This window comes from Scophthalmus maximus, chromosome 16, assembly GCF_022379125.1.
Source record: "Scophthalmus maximus strain ysfricsl-2021 chromosome 16, ASM2237912v1, whole genome shotgun sequence".
In the NCBI taxonomy this organism is placed as follows: Eukaryota; Metazoa; Chordata; class Actinopteri; order Pleuronectiformes; family Scophthalmidae; genus Scophthalmus; species Scophthalmus maximus.
The window spans coordinates 9,483,073-9,501,676 of record NC_061530.1 but is presented as its reverse complement, the minus strand read 5'-3'; the positions used below and the strand labels follow the sequence as shown (position 1 = coordinate 9,501,676).

Below are 18,604 nucleotides of genomic sequence, written 5' to 3'. Positions count from 1 at the left end.
ATTAAAAGTCAGGTTAAACAAATCTTTGGCCTGTAACATTTGCCGTGGCTAAATGAGGTCTCTCACCTCAAATGACTCAGCCATAGACACTGTAACTATTTCTGCCCCTCTTCAATATCAGGATTCAATTACAAATATCTCACAGCAGGGATGAAACCCACCAAGCAGGGCTATGGACCTCTGCAATTGGAGAAAGAAAGGGACGCTATCTTCCATCATATTCTGAATTTTACATCTGAAAGGCTAGACAGATAAACAACAAATACCTCTACCACACATCAATGAGTAATAGACACATTACGTCATAAGAAATCAGCTACCACATTAAACGTTTTTGTATCATGATAAGACGCTTGAGGTTGAACAAATGTTATTTTTTCCCCTTCTCTTTATGACAAGGAATTAAGTGCATGTCTCTAAATCTCCACCAGAGAGCAGGAGTTTCTTCTGCCATGCAGCAGCAGAAATAGAATTGAATGACCCATATTCCACTGAGAGAAATTAAATATGCCTCATAGATAAGAAGTCCTGTAAATGTTCTGGCCCAGATACTTTATCCTGTCCCAGGGCTCCTCTGGGTCACTGTAAGTTCTCAGCCTCCTCGGGCCAACACAGCTGAAGCTCTGCCAGCCACCCAGTTTCTCCTAACGCTGTTTACTCATTTGATGACCTCATTTCTGTGTGTGGCACCCCCCCCCCCCCCAAGTCAGCAATCACACCAATAAACCTTTCAAGTCTGCACAGTGGTTGGGACTGCGGTGCTAAAGAAACTGGACGGTGACTGGTTTGGATCCATTGAATACTGCACTTCTGTCATTTACCACAAGAGCAAGTTGAACGAATGTAAAAAGAAAAAAAAAGTCCTTTCAAATCAAATTGCCAAGTTAATTGAATGAAAGTCGTGGGAGTTCAAATCACATTAAACAGTTTTAATATCCACAGTGATATAACAGTATATCCTGGCACATGGTGCTACATTCTACCTTATTGTAAGTTTTATGGATGTAAATAATAAAATAGCCTAGTAAATAATATGCATATATTAAGTGCGCTAAATGTTGTGTACATGTTGTCCAAGTGTAAACACATAATTCATACCTCATTATTTCATTTCAGTTGTCAAAGTGAGGTTGCCAGAATGACAAACACTTAATTTGCACTGGGGGAAAGTTGCTCATGTTACTCATTGCTCAGGGAGAAACTAAAGTGCAACCCCGGGCCGGCCCCTGTAACAGCTGGACCTCTCCCAGTGCTCGGTGTTATATATCATATCACGAGAAAGAACCCAGCTCATCTTGACAATGCTTTTGCTGGATGAAAGATTGAAAACAACAACAACAACAACAAAAAACTGATTAATGTTCAATTGTGAAGTTTATTGGCAAACTCTTCTGGCAGGGAAAGAATCATAGCAGAGAGGCAAGAGTGAATTTGTGTTTTACATCAATTACTGTATTACATTATCTCTCATTTAAACTATGACATGTTTTCTTCTATGGCTCTAAACACAAAGGATCCCTGGGTGAGTCCATGAGATTTACTGTAGCTAGTAAACATTATTAAAAAACAGGTCCGTCCTGAGATCATCACCTTATGTAGACTTGACCAGCGCAGAAAACTCTGAAACAAAAAAAGGAAGAATATGATTCTTGGACATAGACGTAGATTCATTTCATGCAAAATTATCTGATAAAAAAAGCAACTTCCTTCATCCATCGACACCCTTAAACATGACCGAACATACTTAAGTGTGTAACTGGCAGTGACACATTGTAGGAGGCGATTGTTGTACCTCGCCTTCAGTTGCCCGGCAACGAAGTGAAAGACAGCGTACAGGGAAGAAAGAGCGTTGACGGGAGATGAATGTATGGTCTTTGATCCACCAATAAGAGGCTTATTCAAAATATATCAAAATAACACATTACTGAGTGAAATATAAGGTTATTTTTATGCTATTTTTACCCTAAGTAGCAGTAAGTAGCACAACAAATGTGTCTTATTCTTCACATTTTCCTTAAGTGTGACCTCATGCACCTCTGCTGCTGTACTCCTTTTCCTGACAACGCAACAGGAAACACAACGCAGCACCTACAGTTCAGCACCCATCAGAACTGCCTGTACCTTCCCAGCCGATCTTCCCGTCTCCATCGGAGTCGCCCTCCATGAGGAAAGCTCTGGTCTCAGCAGCGGTCAGGGGCCTCGCTCCCTTGGCGAAGTTCTGCAGGAACAGTCTGATGGAGAGCAGGGAGGTGACAGCACAGTGAGAAAACATTTGCTGTTCTCAGAAAACTACCAACAGTTTGGTGAAATGCAGCTTGATACATGAGCAGGGAACAGAAGTGTTATTTTTTTGCATTAAACTCAACTGTAACTCATCCTGTTCAATGAAGCCACTTTTGTCCTGGTCCAAAATCTTAAAGACCCTCTCGATCTCTTTTGGACTTTTCTTGGACAAACCCACTGTTTTGAAAAACGTCTTCGGGCTAAAGGAATCCTTTGCTGGAAGTAAGACGACAGATAACACTTGATCAGGTCCAGTGAATTTAAATGATGATGCCCAACAGGCAACAACTTGCGTCACTGTCCTGCAAGTATCAGGTAACTAAATGGTGAAATACAGACACAAAGGTACACTGGAAAATAACCCAAATACTTTATATATTACCCAAACACAATCGCCCCCCTCACCTTTACAAGCATTAATAGCCAAAGTGACGTCTGAAGCTGCTAGAAAGTCGGTCACGGCCATGGTCGTGCGTGGAGAGTCTGTTGTGGTGGATGTTGCAGCCTGATGTAATATGTGGCCACTGACGGGCAGAGAGAAACAACTGGTGGCTGTGAATGGGCTTCAGCAGCCAGTGTCAGAAACCACCAGTGTCCTTCTGTCTGCTGTCACCTGCAGCTGACCACTTGAGCCATTGTGTGTGTGTGTGTGTGTGTGTGTGTGTCTGTGTGTGTGTGTCTCTGTGTGTGTATTGGTGCTGTAGTCAAGACCACCTTTGTCGAATGACCAGGACTAGTCGAGTCCAAGACATGTCGGTTTCCAAATGAGAGAGACAGTCAAGACTGAGACAAAAATAAAAATCCTTTTCATTGATCTATGTGATGTGAGAGACAGTATACCTTGTATATCATCATAATTTGTAATGATCAAAACAGCAAGTGCAGAGTAGAGTAACAACACTGTACAGTAGGATCAAATTAGGCCATATTATTTACTATAATAATAGCATTTTCACTTAAAAGTCACTAAAAGCTGAAGTGAAACTTCACACACTTTAGATGTTGGGTCCTTTTGTATTACTGTGGAGTAACAATAACATTCTGGACATATGGCACATGTTTAGCGACGCAGATGTCACAAAAATGTTGACATACCCATTTTCTGAATGAGTGTGTTTCATCATTTCATCACTGGTTTTGTTTTGTCAGAGACAATAGAAAGGGACAAGTGTGTTTCAAAGCTTTATTTCTGCGGCGGGTCAGAGGTCACGGTGAATCTAAATCTGCCTAAATTGACCCCAGTCGGATTGTGTCTGCCTGTAAAAAAACCCCAGTGGTCGGTGAGATTATATTTGGCCACCTGGAAGGACGCTGGCTGGCCTGCATTTCCCTTTTTGCTCAAGCTTCCAGCTGCAGTCGCTGCCTGCCGGTGGTCGGCCCTGGCAGTGTTTCCGCAGGCTGTAAACATCCTGTTATTACGGCCCCTGTCACTTTCAGGCTGCGCTTCACGGGAATGTCTCCACTCACAGCCATGCCACATTTAGCATATAAACACCGCGGTTGTCAAATGAGTGTACGAGTGTGCTATATTTGTTAGTCACTCTTAGTCTACTTGTTCCATTGTGTACCATTTTTCAATGGGACTCACTTGCTGAGCAGCTCTAACAATTGCAGGTGCTTTGGCAAATTGCAACTATTATTCAGGAAATTCTATTATTTTCTTTTTTTGTGTAACTAAAAACAAGTCCTTGTGATTTCACGTTGACTTCATCCTGCTTGCTGTGCCTTTTAGAATTGGAAAAGCAGTGTTTTCCAGCCCAGTTTTTGTAGCTCCCATGTGTGAGTGAGAGGGTCACACCAGCCCTGCCAGGCAGCACGTGTGGGCCCAGAGCCGGGCCAGGGTGACGTGGGTCCAGCTTCCTCAGGATGGACTACACAGTGAGGCCTGCGGCAACCAGAGAGGCAGAGGAACGACAAAAACATCCTCTGTTACCCCTCGCGCTCTTGCCCCCCCTCTGCCTTGTCCCTCTCCAGTGCTCAAATGCTTATTTTCAGGAAGACCAGGCTTCCTGCGTGATGGAGTGGTGGATGAGAGGAGGAAGAGGGGGATGGGACAGAGAGGAAAGGACAGACACAGAGAAAGATGGATAGGGATGGGGCGATGGTCTTTTGCACGTAGTGATTTGGGGAAGTTTGTTTCAATCGGCGGTTGTTTTCTTCACAGGTACGAGCAGCTGTAGAGAACAGGAGAGCAGGGAGGATCAATCCACAGATCTGCGTAGAATGGGAATGCTTTTCTTTTTCCCATTCTCTTGCACCTGAGATCAGTGTTGTCCCTGTGTCAGCAAACTTACCAGGGAGTGGCCTGATGTGCGACTGGGACAAGCTGAAGATAAATCGGGCATTTTGTGAGTATACAAATCAGTTTTTGGACTTTCTGAACTTGGACTGGTTTCTGGATTTTTGTACTTTGACTTGAAATACACACTTTCCTAATTCATTCTTCAGTTTGCGATGACAAAATATGGAGCACAGCCAGCACGAGGCATGGAAGCCGACAGGTGTAGGTATTACACAAACCGACGGTGGGTTGCACTTTACACAATTTAAGGTTCTTTTGTATTCTGTTAGCACTGCACACAGTCTTGTTTTGTGCTGAACTGATTTGCACATGTCTGTGTATCTATGCTATGTTGATACAGATCTTATCTGGGAATGTATCCCTATAAAGTAAACTTTATACACGATTGGGTTTACAGAATAGTTTTCTCCCTGTGGTATCAGTCATAATTTGGTAATTTATTTTTTAATTGTTTACTATTTGTAATAAACAACCATAACGATTGATGGGCTTTATAATTTATACTGCTAAAATTTTAAAAGGATAAGGCACCAATTTTGAAGATTCTCACTGGAATTTAAAAAAAACATATTGTTTGCAGAAAAACGTGTAGGATTTACAATTCTCGTGATAATTGGTGCATGCCACATGCACACATGCATACACAGACTATATCACCAACTAATCGGTATCTATTTCTTTTTATCTATGCGTTTTTGCAAATGATGTTGCATCATTATTGCTCAAACCTCCATATCTAAACTAGATTTTTGAACAGGCCCTACACGAGGAAACCACTCATCGGTCTGACGCTCTTATATTGACCCTTAACCTTCCCTGTGTGGACACAGAATAAATGTAAGATATGTCTGGAGAAGCATGTGTCAGATATCAGGCAGTCACTCGGTGTCATGCCCTCAGAAGAAACAGATTATCATGGAAGCCAATTTAATTCAGACAAATTGTTTTATAGATTTAATGTCCCGCTGCATGACAAACTAAACCTTTAAGACTCAGAAATGTCCGACACGTTTGGCTTCTCAGGCAGAGAGAGAGAGAGAGAGAGAGAGAGAGAGAGAGAGAGACACCCTGTTCATCCATGCATCCCAGCAGAAAGTGACTGCTCCTCCGTTTTCCCCGGGCTCAGTTACCGCTTCAGCTATTTCTATCTGACCAGCTGTGGGGTGGGCATGCCAGTAACACTCTCAGATTCGGCCAGGATAACCCATCCAGCACACACTCGAAGCTCCACCCACCATTACCCGCCCCCCCCCCCCCCCCCCCCCCCCCCCGGTCTTCACTGAGAGTTTTGTCTCACTCTTCTGTTTTGGCACCGGCCTTTCGACGTGCTGTCTCCCGTGGCACTCAATGTGTCTGTGCACGCGTGTCCTCTTTACTGCTCCACTGCGGTTTGACACAAATCGCTCAGGACAGGATGTGTGGGAGTTTGTGTTTGTCTGCACGTGCAACTACGGTATTTATTCTACAGCACAGTATAGTGTATTTATATGGGCCCATAGCTACATTGAGCATGGTGTTGCTTTTCAGTTGACTAAAATAAGCACAAAAAATCGACAAAACTTTGCTAAGATACTGCCATAACAGAGTCGGAATCCGAATTTCCCCCTTCATATCAACGTCTACTGTGCTGTGCTCACACTGGACAACACCAGTTGGGCAAATACAAGATGTCCCATAGAGAAAATGATGTTTCACATGAAATTAATTGGTTGTAAGATACAAGTGGGCCTTGCATCCATAGTGGTCCAACCTGCCTGACGATTTTGGCTTATGAAAATATCACTGCAGAACTGTGAGAGTATGAAAACTTTGGTGTACTCAACTACAAGTAAAAGTACAATAGCCTTTTGAAGAGCTAGGTCTGCAGCTAACAACCAGATAACTGGATACAGATATGATCTAAAAAGTGTAAAGATTTTCAGTCTTGAGACAAAAAAAGACCTGCTGATTGGGAAAAAACATGACAGCAGAAGTGTTAGCTATAACTTTTGGTTCTCCGAAAGTATCTGAGGACAAACTTCCATCTACTCATGGGATATTTTGTCATTAGGGAATAATGCTTATTTGTTTCCCTCAACATGGAAAAACACTCATCAGCTTTTATTTCGCAGGCTTGCTGGAGGACAGCAATAATCTGCTGTTGTGGTCACTCGAGCCCCGGAGGGAAGATGATCCTCCTCACCCTGCGAGATTAACTGCAAAGATGAGATGCTTGTTAAATGCATTGAGATCTAGCTGTTCCGTGCCTTCAGCCCCGGGCCGATCTGTTTCTCATCTGTTTAGTTACCGTAACTAAGGGACAAAACTGACTCATTACATTTTTGACTTAAATGTGGTTGCTGCTGTGCAACAGGATCGGGGTGACTACCAGCCATCTTAGGGCCCAAGAGAGGGATTCGTTCTGAGACAGGACAGGGGGAGGAGGCTATTGGGTTTGGGAGGGGAGGGCGGGACTCAGGGACTCCCTCGGACATCTCCGAGGAGCGGAGGGTGGTTGGTTATAGCAAAGATAGTGGTGTTGGAGATAGAGGCATGGGGCTGGATTAATTGGACAGATGGATGTACAGGACATAGAACAATAAATACTGATATACTGACAAGCTGAGACCTTGCCCCAAAGTAAATTTCCTTTTGAACAGCCGTACAAGAGTCGTACAAGAGTCCAAATCTCCAAATAAAAGTATCGGTTAAGCGTGAAAACATAGTGTCCCGTTTTCTGTCCCTATAGTATGAGGTAGTGTGATATACCCCCGGGTAGAGCCCCGACTCCCAAATAAAGGCAAATATGAATATTTCAATGCCGCAGGCCCCCTCGTCATATGTAAGATTAGCCACTGAAACAGATCTGCTCTTATCTGATCAGGGTTGTGTGCATGTGTGCGTAAATGAGAGCTCTGTCAACGAGTGCTCAATCTCAGCTCCTCTCCATAAACACTTTCAACCAGTCGAGCAGGCCCACAGCTGTCTCGGCCCGGGCATGTTCCAGTTTGCGTGCATGTGCGCGTTTGTCCAGGTCAGAGGTCGCAGTGATGCTTTTCAACACTTTTCCTGACGTTTATTGCCTGCAAGCAGTCCCGACAAGTAACTTCCTCCTCACTTGTGCGTGAGTGTGCGGCAACTTTGTGTTGAATTCATTTTGTTGCTGAAATATCAATTTATTGCGCCGCTTAGCTGCTCCGTCAGCTGTGGTTTGATTTAGGACGGGATGAGGTAGGTGTTTACATTAGCTGTCGCACATATTGCTCAACCTTTAAATGGCACATACAATTGACGGACAGGCACAGGCCTTTCTCCACTGGTTTTAGTCCCAGGTCGACATACTGGTTTACTGACAAAAGCAGCTGTCTGTCATGGCCCATGATGCATGTTCAGTAACACTAATGTGGAAGATCCTAATGGTGGAGGTGTTTTCTCTGACCCTTCAACATTATAGTAACTCAGTTTGTGATTGTGTGCGAAGCCATATTACCGTACTGAGGCTGACTCCCCCCCACTCTGCTGCCATCCAGTGGTAGACATCTGCAACGACACACGGCAGAATAACATTTCTGCTTTTAGTTATTGTGTCGATGATTTGATTGTATATTCTCGGATATGAAGCAAAAACAATGAATTTGCCACACACATACATCCATACTCATGTCCAGCAACGCTTACCGGCAGGGTATGTGTAGCTACTGAATGTTGCGGAGGCCTTTATTTGGAAATCTTGGCGTATAACACTGGAAAAAGAAATATCTTACTTACTTGTTCATTTTTACATTAATATAGTTTAGATTTTTTTTCTTCTTTTAAAATAAAGTTTAGACGTCCTTTATATTTTGCAGAACTAAGGAAGTTGTGTACAATGGAAGTTGTTTACACTCAAAATGTCTCAGCTGAAAAAAAAATCCATGCCAATGAGAGCTTTAAAGTACGCATATTAACGGTAGTTTCCTCTACTCCTATGTCCATCTCGTTGCAACTTTTAATACAAATACACACTGTCCCTCTCTTCACAGTCTCACACACACACACACACGCTTCTCCCAAATATGGTAGCACCCTTGGTGCTTGTCCAGGCTCTGTCTGGACTGGGGAAGAGCAGGTGTACTGCTGTCAACAGAGGCTCATTAATACTCAGCCAGTGATCTGAGATGGATTACACATTTATGTCATCATATTAAAGACACTCTGTCAGCAAACACTTTTAAGACCCTTTAATCTTCCGCCTGAGAGAAAACAGTCCCTCTCCACAAAGGGAGTTTGTGGCATGATGGCACATGTGGCACTGCTGCTGTGTAACAAATTAGTCTGTCATTTCGAAAATGTCCTTTTACTCGTTAACGACAGAGTGAGCTAGTTTTATTGATGCTGAAGCCGCACTCCTTGAACAAATGTCTGCATATCAGTGACATATTTGCCTCTCTGATATGTTGATATTGTAGTATCGCATTCCCCCCCGCCTCGCAGCCACTCTCCTCTGCAGCCGTGAGACCCTGCTGTGTCCAAATAAAGGCTGCAAACAGTGCTACCAGCGTCTTGACTGGATAGTTCCTTTTCCCATATTACCCGCAGGGCTTTGCGGTGCCCCATTCCACTGGCGTCTGACAGTGTCTTTGGAGACAGGAGCCTCCATATGCTCCTCTTCAGGCTTTGAGCATGGTGTATTTGGCATGCTCAGAATAAGCCCAATGAGCTCCAATTACCCCCCTCTCACGGATTGTTAGGTGTCACTTGCCGTCTGCCGGCTGGATATGATGATTCTGCGCCTGCAGTGTAAAAGGATAGTTGCGCAGTTCTTTTGGCATGGACAGTGCACATTTCAAGTCTATCGGACCAGTAGAAAACAGCAAGCCCAGACCAATTAATTAAAACATTCAGGCTGAGGTGTCACCTCGGCGCCAAGGCTTGTTCTCACCCTCTTTGCTACAACAGACACATTCTTGTTACTAGTTCACCTGCTGGTGCTCGGGGTCAGGTTCCCCTCGATGATGCAGGGATTTATGGACCTGAGTAATTTCTGTTTTGTCATGGGGAGAAATTGGAAAAGCAGTTCAGCCGACTTGTTGGCTTTCGGCATACCTTTGGCAGAAGGAGCAGAGCAGATCAGTGGAGAAGATATATCCAGTGCCTCACCCTGCTTAAATAAACTACATCAGATAATAAAATACAACTGGGAGGCTTCCTCAGCTTCCTTTTCACAGAGGCCCTGAAACCAAAGACCTGTCACTCATTCATCTGACATTTAGATGCGCAAGTTGTCGAGATATCCGATTATGAGAAACTCAGATGGGACTCATCAATCATACAGGCCAATGTGAAAATAGAAGTTGAAACAGGCCGGAACAAGCTCACATTTTGTTCCAGCAAGGAGGCTTTCAGCTCCGCGGCTGTATCACATCCTCACGTGTAATGCTAAGTCCAGTGAAAAAACAGTTGACTATACTGAAACACTGTACTACAGGCAGTCAGGGTGCCCTTTCTGACCCAATATGGGTGAATGGGTGGGCTGCTGGGTGACATGATGCTAGGAATAGGAACAAAGAGAGCGGAGGGGTGAAGTTATCAAAAAGCAAAAAACAAGGATGAAGACAGGAATTCTGATTGGAAACACCATCTGTCCATCTCTGTGTCTCTTTTCCCATTTTTTAATTAGCTCTACTTGCTTCTTCATCGCCTCACTTTCATATCCCCCATCTGTGTAACCGGAGATGGACTGAATGGTGGTGACGTCGTCGCCTCCTGGGAACAACATCCCGATGCTGCCTGGGTGTGTAAAGCAGAACTCCAGCATCAGTGATTTTGTTGCCAGGGGGAGGACTTTACCAGCAGCACTTTCCTAATATTGCCTGGAATTTGCATGATGACGGCGACAGCAGCAGCAACGATGATGGATGAATGACATTGCAGCATAAATGAATGAGCATGTACAGTTACAGTAGTAGCCATGATAGTAGTTATATTTATAGAGGTAGTAATGACCAAGCAGAAGAAGCAATTAATCATCTATCATTAAAAGTTATTATAGCTACATCAGTGGCAGTCTGATGTTTCTGAGCCATATGTTTTTTTTGGACAGCCTCAGAACAAACTGCAGGAGGAGAACTACAGCAGTTCACATTTAGCTTGGTGCCTCACTAATACCTGCTGTTCTGCCTGTAACCACTAGGAGTAGCTAATGTTCACTGATGCAGCTTGTGTGACAGAATAGAAGGGCGAGTATATATACACTAAAGTTTAAAAGGCAATATCTCTCGCACAGCTCTTTCTATATTGATGTAAAACTAATCAAATTAAGGCTGAGGTACATTGATGCTGTATCCTTTATTAAAATTACAAATGGAATGTTTGTAAGCACCGAACCTAAAGAATAGAAGTGTGTACAGTCTGGCCGGTGCCATGCTACAGTATGATGAATATGAAAGTCAAATTTAACTGTTTAAATTGTTGAGGTCTTGTGACAGACTTTTTCATTTGATATGTCCACGTCAAACAGAGGTGCCCTTTGTGGACATCGAGTGTGAGCATGGCACATTGATAATTCATTAAGCAACAAAATCTGTCAGTCTATTGCGTGAATATGGGTGATCTATTCAGAATAACGTACAGTAATGCGGTTGCCTGAATGTGTCAGTGCCATCCGCACAGCAGTTACTCTCTATTGTATCTGAGAGACAGCCGTGATACATGAGAGCAGATAAGTTATGGATCCCCGTCTTGCACTCGGCTGCTGCTGCTGAGAGTCCTGCAGCCTCCTGGGAGTGTGCTGTACATGTGAGATATTTGTCCTTCCTCTGTCCTCGCATCTCATCCTCTCCGTCACCTTCATTCACTCTCCTTTCACCCACCCTGTGATGTACTCCCCTCATTTACACCCCCACCCCCCCTACTTCATTCAGTCCCTGCTTTTCCTGTGCATCTCTCTGTCTGCTCTCTCTGTCCATATGTTTTAGTGTGCGCCTCCCGTTGCCCCCGATGAGCGTTCTGTCGTGCGGTTGCAGCCGGGGGAATGAGTGGGGCTCACAGAGTGCAAGGTAGGAGGACGTGAATGCGAATGTGCTGGTGTCACGCGTGGTGGACGCGGAGAGATGAAACATGTTGCAACACCTTTTTTGCAGCAGCAGCAGCATCGTGATGCAGCAAGATTTTGGAAGCGAGGCGTACCAGTTGATAACCAAGTTCCTCTCTCTTTATTCCTGCAGAGTTAGACGTCCTCAGGGGTGAAGTCACGCTGGTCTTTTCACTGGACGGTTTGAACTGGCTCTGCAGAAGGAGATGCGGCGGCGAAGGAAGGGAGAAACGGTATCATTTTGATTTCTGTTACTGTGATTGATGGTCTGTCCACACGGAGACCATGAAGGTCAGATGTGTTTTTTCTGTCCCTCTCTCTGGACGTGGTGGGACCTGAGAGGTGCTGTTCCTGTTTGGACTGTGTGGTCTTATAGTCTGTCCTCCGTTGAGCCCCTCCACCTGTTACACAGTGTGGTGTTAATTTACCTCAAACAGTGCCGATTATTGGCTTCATGGCCTACTGAATACATGTGTGTTCACGTGTGTGTGTGAGACCGTACAGTGGTGTGTGTGTGTGTGTGTCCTGTTACATCCTTTACGTCACTGCTGCTGTGAGTCAGCTCCTCCCTTCCTTTCCTGAGTCATAGTTGCCTGGTTACTGCAGAGGGTTGAAAGTTTCCTATTGCGTCTTTGCCTCCGCAGATGGATGAGCCCCGATATTTATTCAAGCTCAGGAGGGAAAGGGCCAAATAATGCATGTGTTTGTGTGCACGCATGCATTTGTCCAGTGGGCAAATGCTGATGAATCAGTTTTTGGTACACTCTGTTGTTAACAGACTCCGAGGGGCTGTCTGTGCACTGCAGCTGACCTAGTGGATTCAAATAAAAAGATATAAAAATTCTATTTGTATGTATGAGGACATCATCTTTGCACAATGCCTAAATATCCTCTGAGGTCAAAGTGCCCCAGCATTATGTATGTCTCAGTGATCATCCCAGGTTTACAGACACTGTCAACAACAGGGAGAGCTTGGCAAAGACTGCAAATTGTGATGTTTCCAAACTGAAAGTTGACTGTTCACCTTTGGTTTTTTATGTCTAACTAAACATGGACAAACTCGAGGTTTCGTTATAACCTGCAAGAATGTTTGAATGTTGTCCAAAAAAAATAGCTTGCTGTCCTTTACTTGTTCATCACAGGACGATGAACCCAATCAAACTAAAGCCACTGAGATAACCGCGTCATTGTGAATCCTTCACACAGGGGTGAAGAACTCCAGTTCTGGCTACCTTCAGGTCAGATGATGGCGGCTGACGAGAAGCTGCAGCCGACCACGTGCTTCCGTATCCATAAGCACAGAGGAAGTGCACTTCGTGACTTGTGGAGGGACACTGACTGCAGATCGAGCTCTGTAACACGGCCATCATCCTTTTCTCTCTCAGCGCAGTTCTGCCGTCCTCTGGGGAACTCTTCTGTCCCCGAGTTTCCAGAGGAGGCACCGTGGACAAGACTTATCTTAAACCCACGGGACGTTTTCACCTTGATCACAAGGAATGTGAATTTGGCTTCCCAGCAGCACACTTTTACAATGGATCGCCCAAATAGGTCTATCATTTTCTGTGACGAGGACATACAGCCGCGACCTTTTGGGGAAATTCGCTCCACTCGTGATCGCAGGACACTCAAAGAGAATGCTGGTAACCGCATCAGCAATAAAAACAATGTGTCAAGGAATTTGAAAAATGCCCAGTCGCTCGCCGATCTCAACAATAACTCTGAGGACGATCACGGTGAAGCGGCTCCCGGAGAGAATTTTAACATGCTCACTCTCAAAAGTCTTTTAAAACCCTGTCAGAACTACAACCATCCAGGAGAGTCGCCTGGACGGGACGGGGACGTGAAAATGAGGAGGAGCGTGTCCTTCAATGATGATGTCATAGTCTACCTGTTCGATCAGGTACTGAGCTCCTGTTGTCATGATTACTGTAGCTTGGTTGCTTCGGGCCTCCCAGAAAATATCAATTTTTTTTAGTCGTGAATATGAATTGTTATGGAGAAACGCAATTGGTTTCAAACCAAGTTTCCAGGGGCTTTAAGGGGTAAATGTTAGAATTTGATTTGGATTAATTCAATACTTAGATGACTGGTTGGAGTTGAAATCAAGGCTTTGATCCAAAACTCCTTGGTTTCCACTGTTGTTCTTCCCAGGAGAGTCCCACCGCGCAGCTGCGCTCTGAGCCCCTCACATCTCTGCCAAGCAGCTCTGCCTGCGACCTGCCAGATGTCACATACGAAGACAGTGGTACACAACATACCAACTGTTTAACACGTTTTTATCTCTTTAACGACAATTTGTGTGCACTTATTGGAATTTTTTTGTGCAGTGGTAGAAAAGTACATTTACTCAAATACCTTGAGGTACTTTCATTTCATACAGATGTATACTTCTGTTCCGTAGTAATATGTTGCCCTTTTTATTCTAGCACATAAATGTTTTTTTGTAGTCACTAGTAACTTTACAGATTAAGGTAATCTCATAAAATATGAGGGATCGTTATGGATTAAACCACATTAATGTAATGATGTGATCAAATTCAATTTTTCCGCAATGAATAACTTACTTTACTTTTGATTTGTGACACTGAAAGTCGCTATACATTTTCCACATGCGAAACTTTGATTTGATTCCTCCCTGGGAGTCACTGGTTGCTAATTCCTGCCAGTATCTTATAATGAAATGAGCATCTACCTTTAATGTTGTAATGTATTTCTGGTTGTATCAGGTTTACACATTACAGTTGTAGCTAAGTAAAAAGAATATATTGATAAAAAAGACAATATTTTCACAATAAAACATATCTGAATATGTGGAAAATAAAAAGTAAGGACTTTTACGTGTCACTGTGTTATCTATTTCAAAAAGGCCTCTGACAATATTACAAGATCTGGGCGTGACACCTTCTTTAAATGTAACTGCTGTGTTTAACTTTAATGTTTGTAAGTCCTGCTAAACCCTGCAGACTGTTGGCAGGTCCTTGTCACTAACTGTGTGCTTGGTTGGTTTTTCGCCCTGCAGGCCTGGAGTGGGAAGACGACTTCTCGGCTCTGGAGAGGAGCTCGCGTCTTCAGCGTGACGGCCACCACGCCCCTTCCCTGCCAACGCGGAGCTGGACCGATGTGTCCAGGCCACAGCGTTACCTTCCGTCTCAAACCGGCCTCTTCCTCACCCATGTCGCTGCATCAGACCTTGAGCTGTGAGATAGGCAGCCGGAAACACACACACACACACACACACACACACACACTGTGCTGCAGGTGCTGATGTCTATGACACAGTGGCAGTCAAACACAGCCTCTCTCTCTCTCACACACACAAACACACACACACACACACCCGCCCGCCCACCGCCTTCAGCCAAAGGCCATCTGACTGTGACCATGGCCCAATGTGACATCCACACTTGTTTTTCTTCCAGACAGCCAGCCTTGGCCTAATGGAAAAACTGACTAATCGTCCACATCGACGTCCTCTTCACCTCTCTAACTCATCTCCCCACCTCCCTCCTCTTTTACGATGAGTCAGGGACTTTAATGGCTTCTCTCTCTCTCTCTCTCTCTCTCTCTCTATCTCTCTGTCTCTCTCTCTCTCTCTCTCTATCTCTCTCTCTCTGTGGCCCAGAATGGATTCGAAGCACCTGCTGTTCATGACATCACAGAGCTGCAGGACAGTGACAGTGCATTCAGCTCTAACAGTGGACACGACCACTGGCTGTGATGTGGTAACACAGCCCATTGGATAACCATGCTGGTACCTTTCCAGCTGCAGAACTCTGCGGAAGCTGCTTTTTTTCATGCCAGGTTGTGTCCTTGGGCCTGGGCAATGAAACATAACTAGACATAACTAATGTCAACTTACTTGAGTTTTTATGATTTGTCCTCTGTGTCTGACATCGTGCCGTGTGTTTAAATCATTGGATTCAAGACATTGCGGGTTATTCTTGTTTACGCAGTTTGTTTTTTTTGCTCAAACAACGCGTGCTTGTGGAGGCCCTGTTTGCCTGCCTCATTACTGAAGTGTGTTCAGCTCAGAATTTATCAGAGGCTGTGGCTAAATAAACAGTGTAAGGCTTTAGGGCCAGTGGAGGCAGAAACTGAACAAACTCAAAGTAACAGATAGTGTTTCTACAGAGAGCCTGCATTTGGCGAGGTTTGGTTGATTAGATACAGTGTACCTGGAGGAGCAAAGGGAACCTGGCAGCCACGCACGCACCAAAGCATGCACGCAAACACAAACACACACACACACACACACACACACACACACACACACACACACACACACACACACACACACACACACACACACTGTTCAAGGACACCAAACCAAAAAGCTTAACATGTTTGTTTCTAAGAGCTGGGAGCAGCACATCTGTAAATTGTTGTTGTTGATGTTGTTGTTGTTGTTTTGACACCTTCACAAAATTTGAACATCAATGTCAATGTTTCAAGAAGCCTAGTTACTAAGCTGTGTGTAAAATTTGTTTTTTATCATTACCATATCATTCTCTGGTCTGTTTATTTCAGCAATGTCCACAAATTTGCTTTGGCCGACAGATTTTCGACCCGGTGACCCGGTCACTTTCCGGAGCCCGGTGGCTGGAAAGTGAAGCCAACATGCAAGTGCCTGAAAAATGTATTCTCTGGAATGACCAGCAAAGGGCGACTGATTGCAAAAAAGAAGTCTTGATTTATAACTTTGGCACACATTTTCCTGAGGATTTTAATTCTTCAGTACAGCATTTTGTGAATTATGGTCTCATTTAGAGTAAAATAGATGATAAAGCACCTTTTGAATTGGGGCGTCCTCTCGACGAGCTCTCAGACAGACCCACCCTCCACTAAAAAAATATGGTTACATTTGCTTTCAAAAAACCAAGATGGCGCCAGCCAAAATGCTTCAAAACAATAATTCACAAACCAATGGGTGACGTCATGCTGGGTTGCCACTTGCTCACAATTTGCAAATAACCACAAAGACCTAAAAACACCAGTTGGCCAGCACAGCAGATGCATATTTGAAAATGCTATGCCAGGCAGTGCATCCTTTTTTTGTTAGATTAGCAGCTAACCGAGAGTCCTCTCTTCTGTCACTCTAGTTTTTTAAAAACAACCTCAACAACAAGCTCTTGCCAGCTTTTTTTGGTTGAGTTCAAATATGGACAGCCCTCCTCCAGAATTGCTTTCTCCACCTTTAATGTTGGGGGAATTAACATGTTTGATAAACCACGGAGGACATTTCAGAAAGAGGAGTAATCTGAATATCCAGGTACACAAAGGGTCACATGGACCAGTGGGATGGAAATGTAGGTACCGAAGAACCGTTTCTATTTTGGAGGCTTTCCATCGGCATAGGTGGGGCTTAGGAGATATTGATTTTGTGATCCGGAAAATTATCAGAGAATACTAATAATATATACAAGTCGCAGAACTCAGATACATACAGTGAGACATTGTCTGCATACAGGGAGATTTTTGTGTTGGGCTCCACCGACATGTACTGCTTCTATTACTACTACTCGGTGATGAGTTTTTGTGACAATATCAAAATAAGTATCCTTAAGATCTTAGAGAAACTAATTCTGTTTAATCGCGAGTTAATTGTTTGGAAGCAAAAGCAACCATTAGTAATTTATTTTTAAAAAGCAATAGAAATTTGAAAAATTGGTCAGAGGAGAGTTAGAAAGCTTAAAGAAACTAGCTACAGAAAATACAACCTGACATAATGTAACAAAATGAAATTTTCAGTATACGTCAGAGCCATGCCACCACGCTATCACTAAAGTCCACTATCTATCCCAGTAGGAAAGGGCAATAATCCCAACTGCCAACAGTTGTGTTTCAGGCCCCAGGTCCAACAGACAAAGTGGGAGGGGAAGGGGTGTAGTGGTGACTATTTAAAACTGTGAATCGTGTCACTTGTGATCCATTTAGTCACTTAGGTTTGTATATTAATTTAGTTTGACAACAGTTTGATGGCACCCAGCAGCTCACATTACACAAATATTATTATTACATCTTTACCTCTCGTTACAGATGTAATGTAAGTATTTTATTTCTGGTTAAAAAGCTAATAATGACATAGTTTAACTGAGATCTGGTCCTGCTGCTTCTGTACACTCAGGTGTGGCCTGGAGGACTGTATTCAAATGAAGCAGGGGAGGCCGATAAGCCACAATGGAAATCATGTTAACTGCCTGGAATTAAAGGAGTATAGACGAGGAACTGGAATGCAGTGTTTGCGTCTTTTACTTATTCTTTCAACTATCTCGCCTACATCAGGCCCAAAAAAAGAGAAAAAAAAGAAATGGGGATTCTTGTGCTAAATGGTCACATTATGCTGGTTACCTGCACGAATATCACCAAGTAACTAAGTGATTTTGAACCTATTTTTTTTCCGCATGAGTTAAATAGCTGCAGTCAGGCTGCTAGATACTTAAGAATGATAGTTCACATACAAACCATATGATCAGTTTGTAAACTATGATGAATATTACCATTCAGGGCTGTGACAATTAGCTCTATTCTACTACAAACTACAACATTTAGGTCAAATTTGATCTCAAATAGTGATCTGATAATAACAAGGCTAGAGGCTTTGCGCACGATACTTTATTTTTTACCAGTAGAAAAATTGGTTTGCGGCAACATCAACAGACATTCCATGTTTAGACTGGCTGACCGGTATGCACCAGGCCTGTACTTTTGTATATATGTATTATGTGTTAAACTGCTTTTATTATGCACTTTATGTAACTATTATGTACGTGTGTTGCTCTTATTATGTTGGGCTTCGCGGTTCACGTTTTTTTCAAATCTTTTTACTGCATGTCGCACGTTGCCCATGTAGAGAACTTTGTGACTTTTGTATGTGAAAAGGGTTATAGAAATAAACGTATCATTTTTATGACTGCTTTGATGATTCTAATTCTCATTACAACCAACACTTACTGCACATTGCACCTCGC

The 18,604-nt window shown here is 43.6% G+C and overlaps 2 protein-coding genes and 1 long non-coding RNA gene across 3 annotated transcripts; 2 read left to right on the top strand and 1 right to left on the bottom strand.

Annotated features, from left to right (window-relative positions):
* Positions 1–1,355: 1,355 nt before the first annotated feature.
* Positions 1,356–2,849, bottom strand: LOC118288087 (parvalbumin, thymic). Its single transcript, XM_035613872.1, has 4 exons — positions 2,689–2,849; positions 2,367–2,499; positions 2,122–2,231; positions 1,356–1,620 (listed from the first exon to the last, which is right to left on the bottom strand). The coding sequence occupies exons 1-4, from the start codon at positions 2,747–2,749 to the stop codon at positions 1,592–1,594; spliced, it is 333 nt and encodes a 110-aa protein (XP_035469765.1). The 5' UTR covers positions 2,750–2,849; the 3' UTR covers positions 1,356–1,591.
* A 986-nt stretch (positions 2,850–3,835) lies between these two features.
* Positions 3,836–7,000, top strand: LOC124849423. The gene is made up of 3 exons (XR_007029834.1): positions 3,836–4,631; positions 4,732–4,808; positions 6,697–7,000. It is a non-coding gene; the product is annotated as an uncharacterized LOC124849423 (long non-coding RNA).
* A 2,275-nt stretch (positions 7,001–9,275) lies between these two features.
* LOC118287928 lies at positions 9,276–18,551 on the top strand. Its single transcript, XM_047327838.1, has 5 exons — positions 9,276–11,601; positions 11,770–11,869; positions 12,843–13,536; positions 13,788–13,881; positions 14,656–18,551. The coding sequence occupies exons 1-5, from the start codon at positions 11,577–11,579 to the stop codon at positions 14,835–14,837; spliced, it is 1,095 nt and encodes a 364-aa protein (XP_047183794.1). The 5' UTR covers positions 9,276–11,576; the 3' UTR covers positions 14,838–18,551.
* The last annotated feature ends 53 nt before the right edge of the window (positions 18,552–18,604 follow it).

Coding starts and splice junctions, on each gene's coding strand:
- LOC118288087 (XM_035613872.1), bottom strand. CDS start 2,749: ATGGCCGTGACCGACTTTCTAGCAGCTTCAGACGTCACTTTGGCTATT. Junction 2,500..2,688: donor GGCTATTAATGCTTGTAAAG/GTGAGGGGGGCG, acceptor TCTTACTTCCAG/CAAAGGATTCCTTTAGCCCG. Junction 2,232..2,366: donor ATTGAACAGGATGAGTTACA/GTTGAGTTTAAT, acceptor GCTCTCCATCAG/ACTGTTCCTGCAGAACTTCG.
- LOC118287928 (XM_047327838.1), top strand. CDS start 11,577: ATGAGTGGGGCTCACAGAGTGCAAG. Junction 11,602..11,769: donor TGGGGCTCACAGAGTGCAAG/GTAGGAGGACGT, acceptor TTATTCCTGCAG/AGTTAGACGTCCTCAGGGGT. Junction 13,537..13,787: donor TAGTCTACCTGTTCGATCAG/GTACTGAGCTCC, acceptor TGTTCTTCCCAG/GAGAGTCCCACCGCGCAGCT.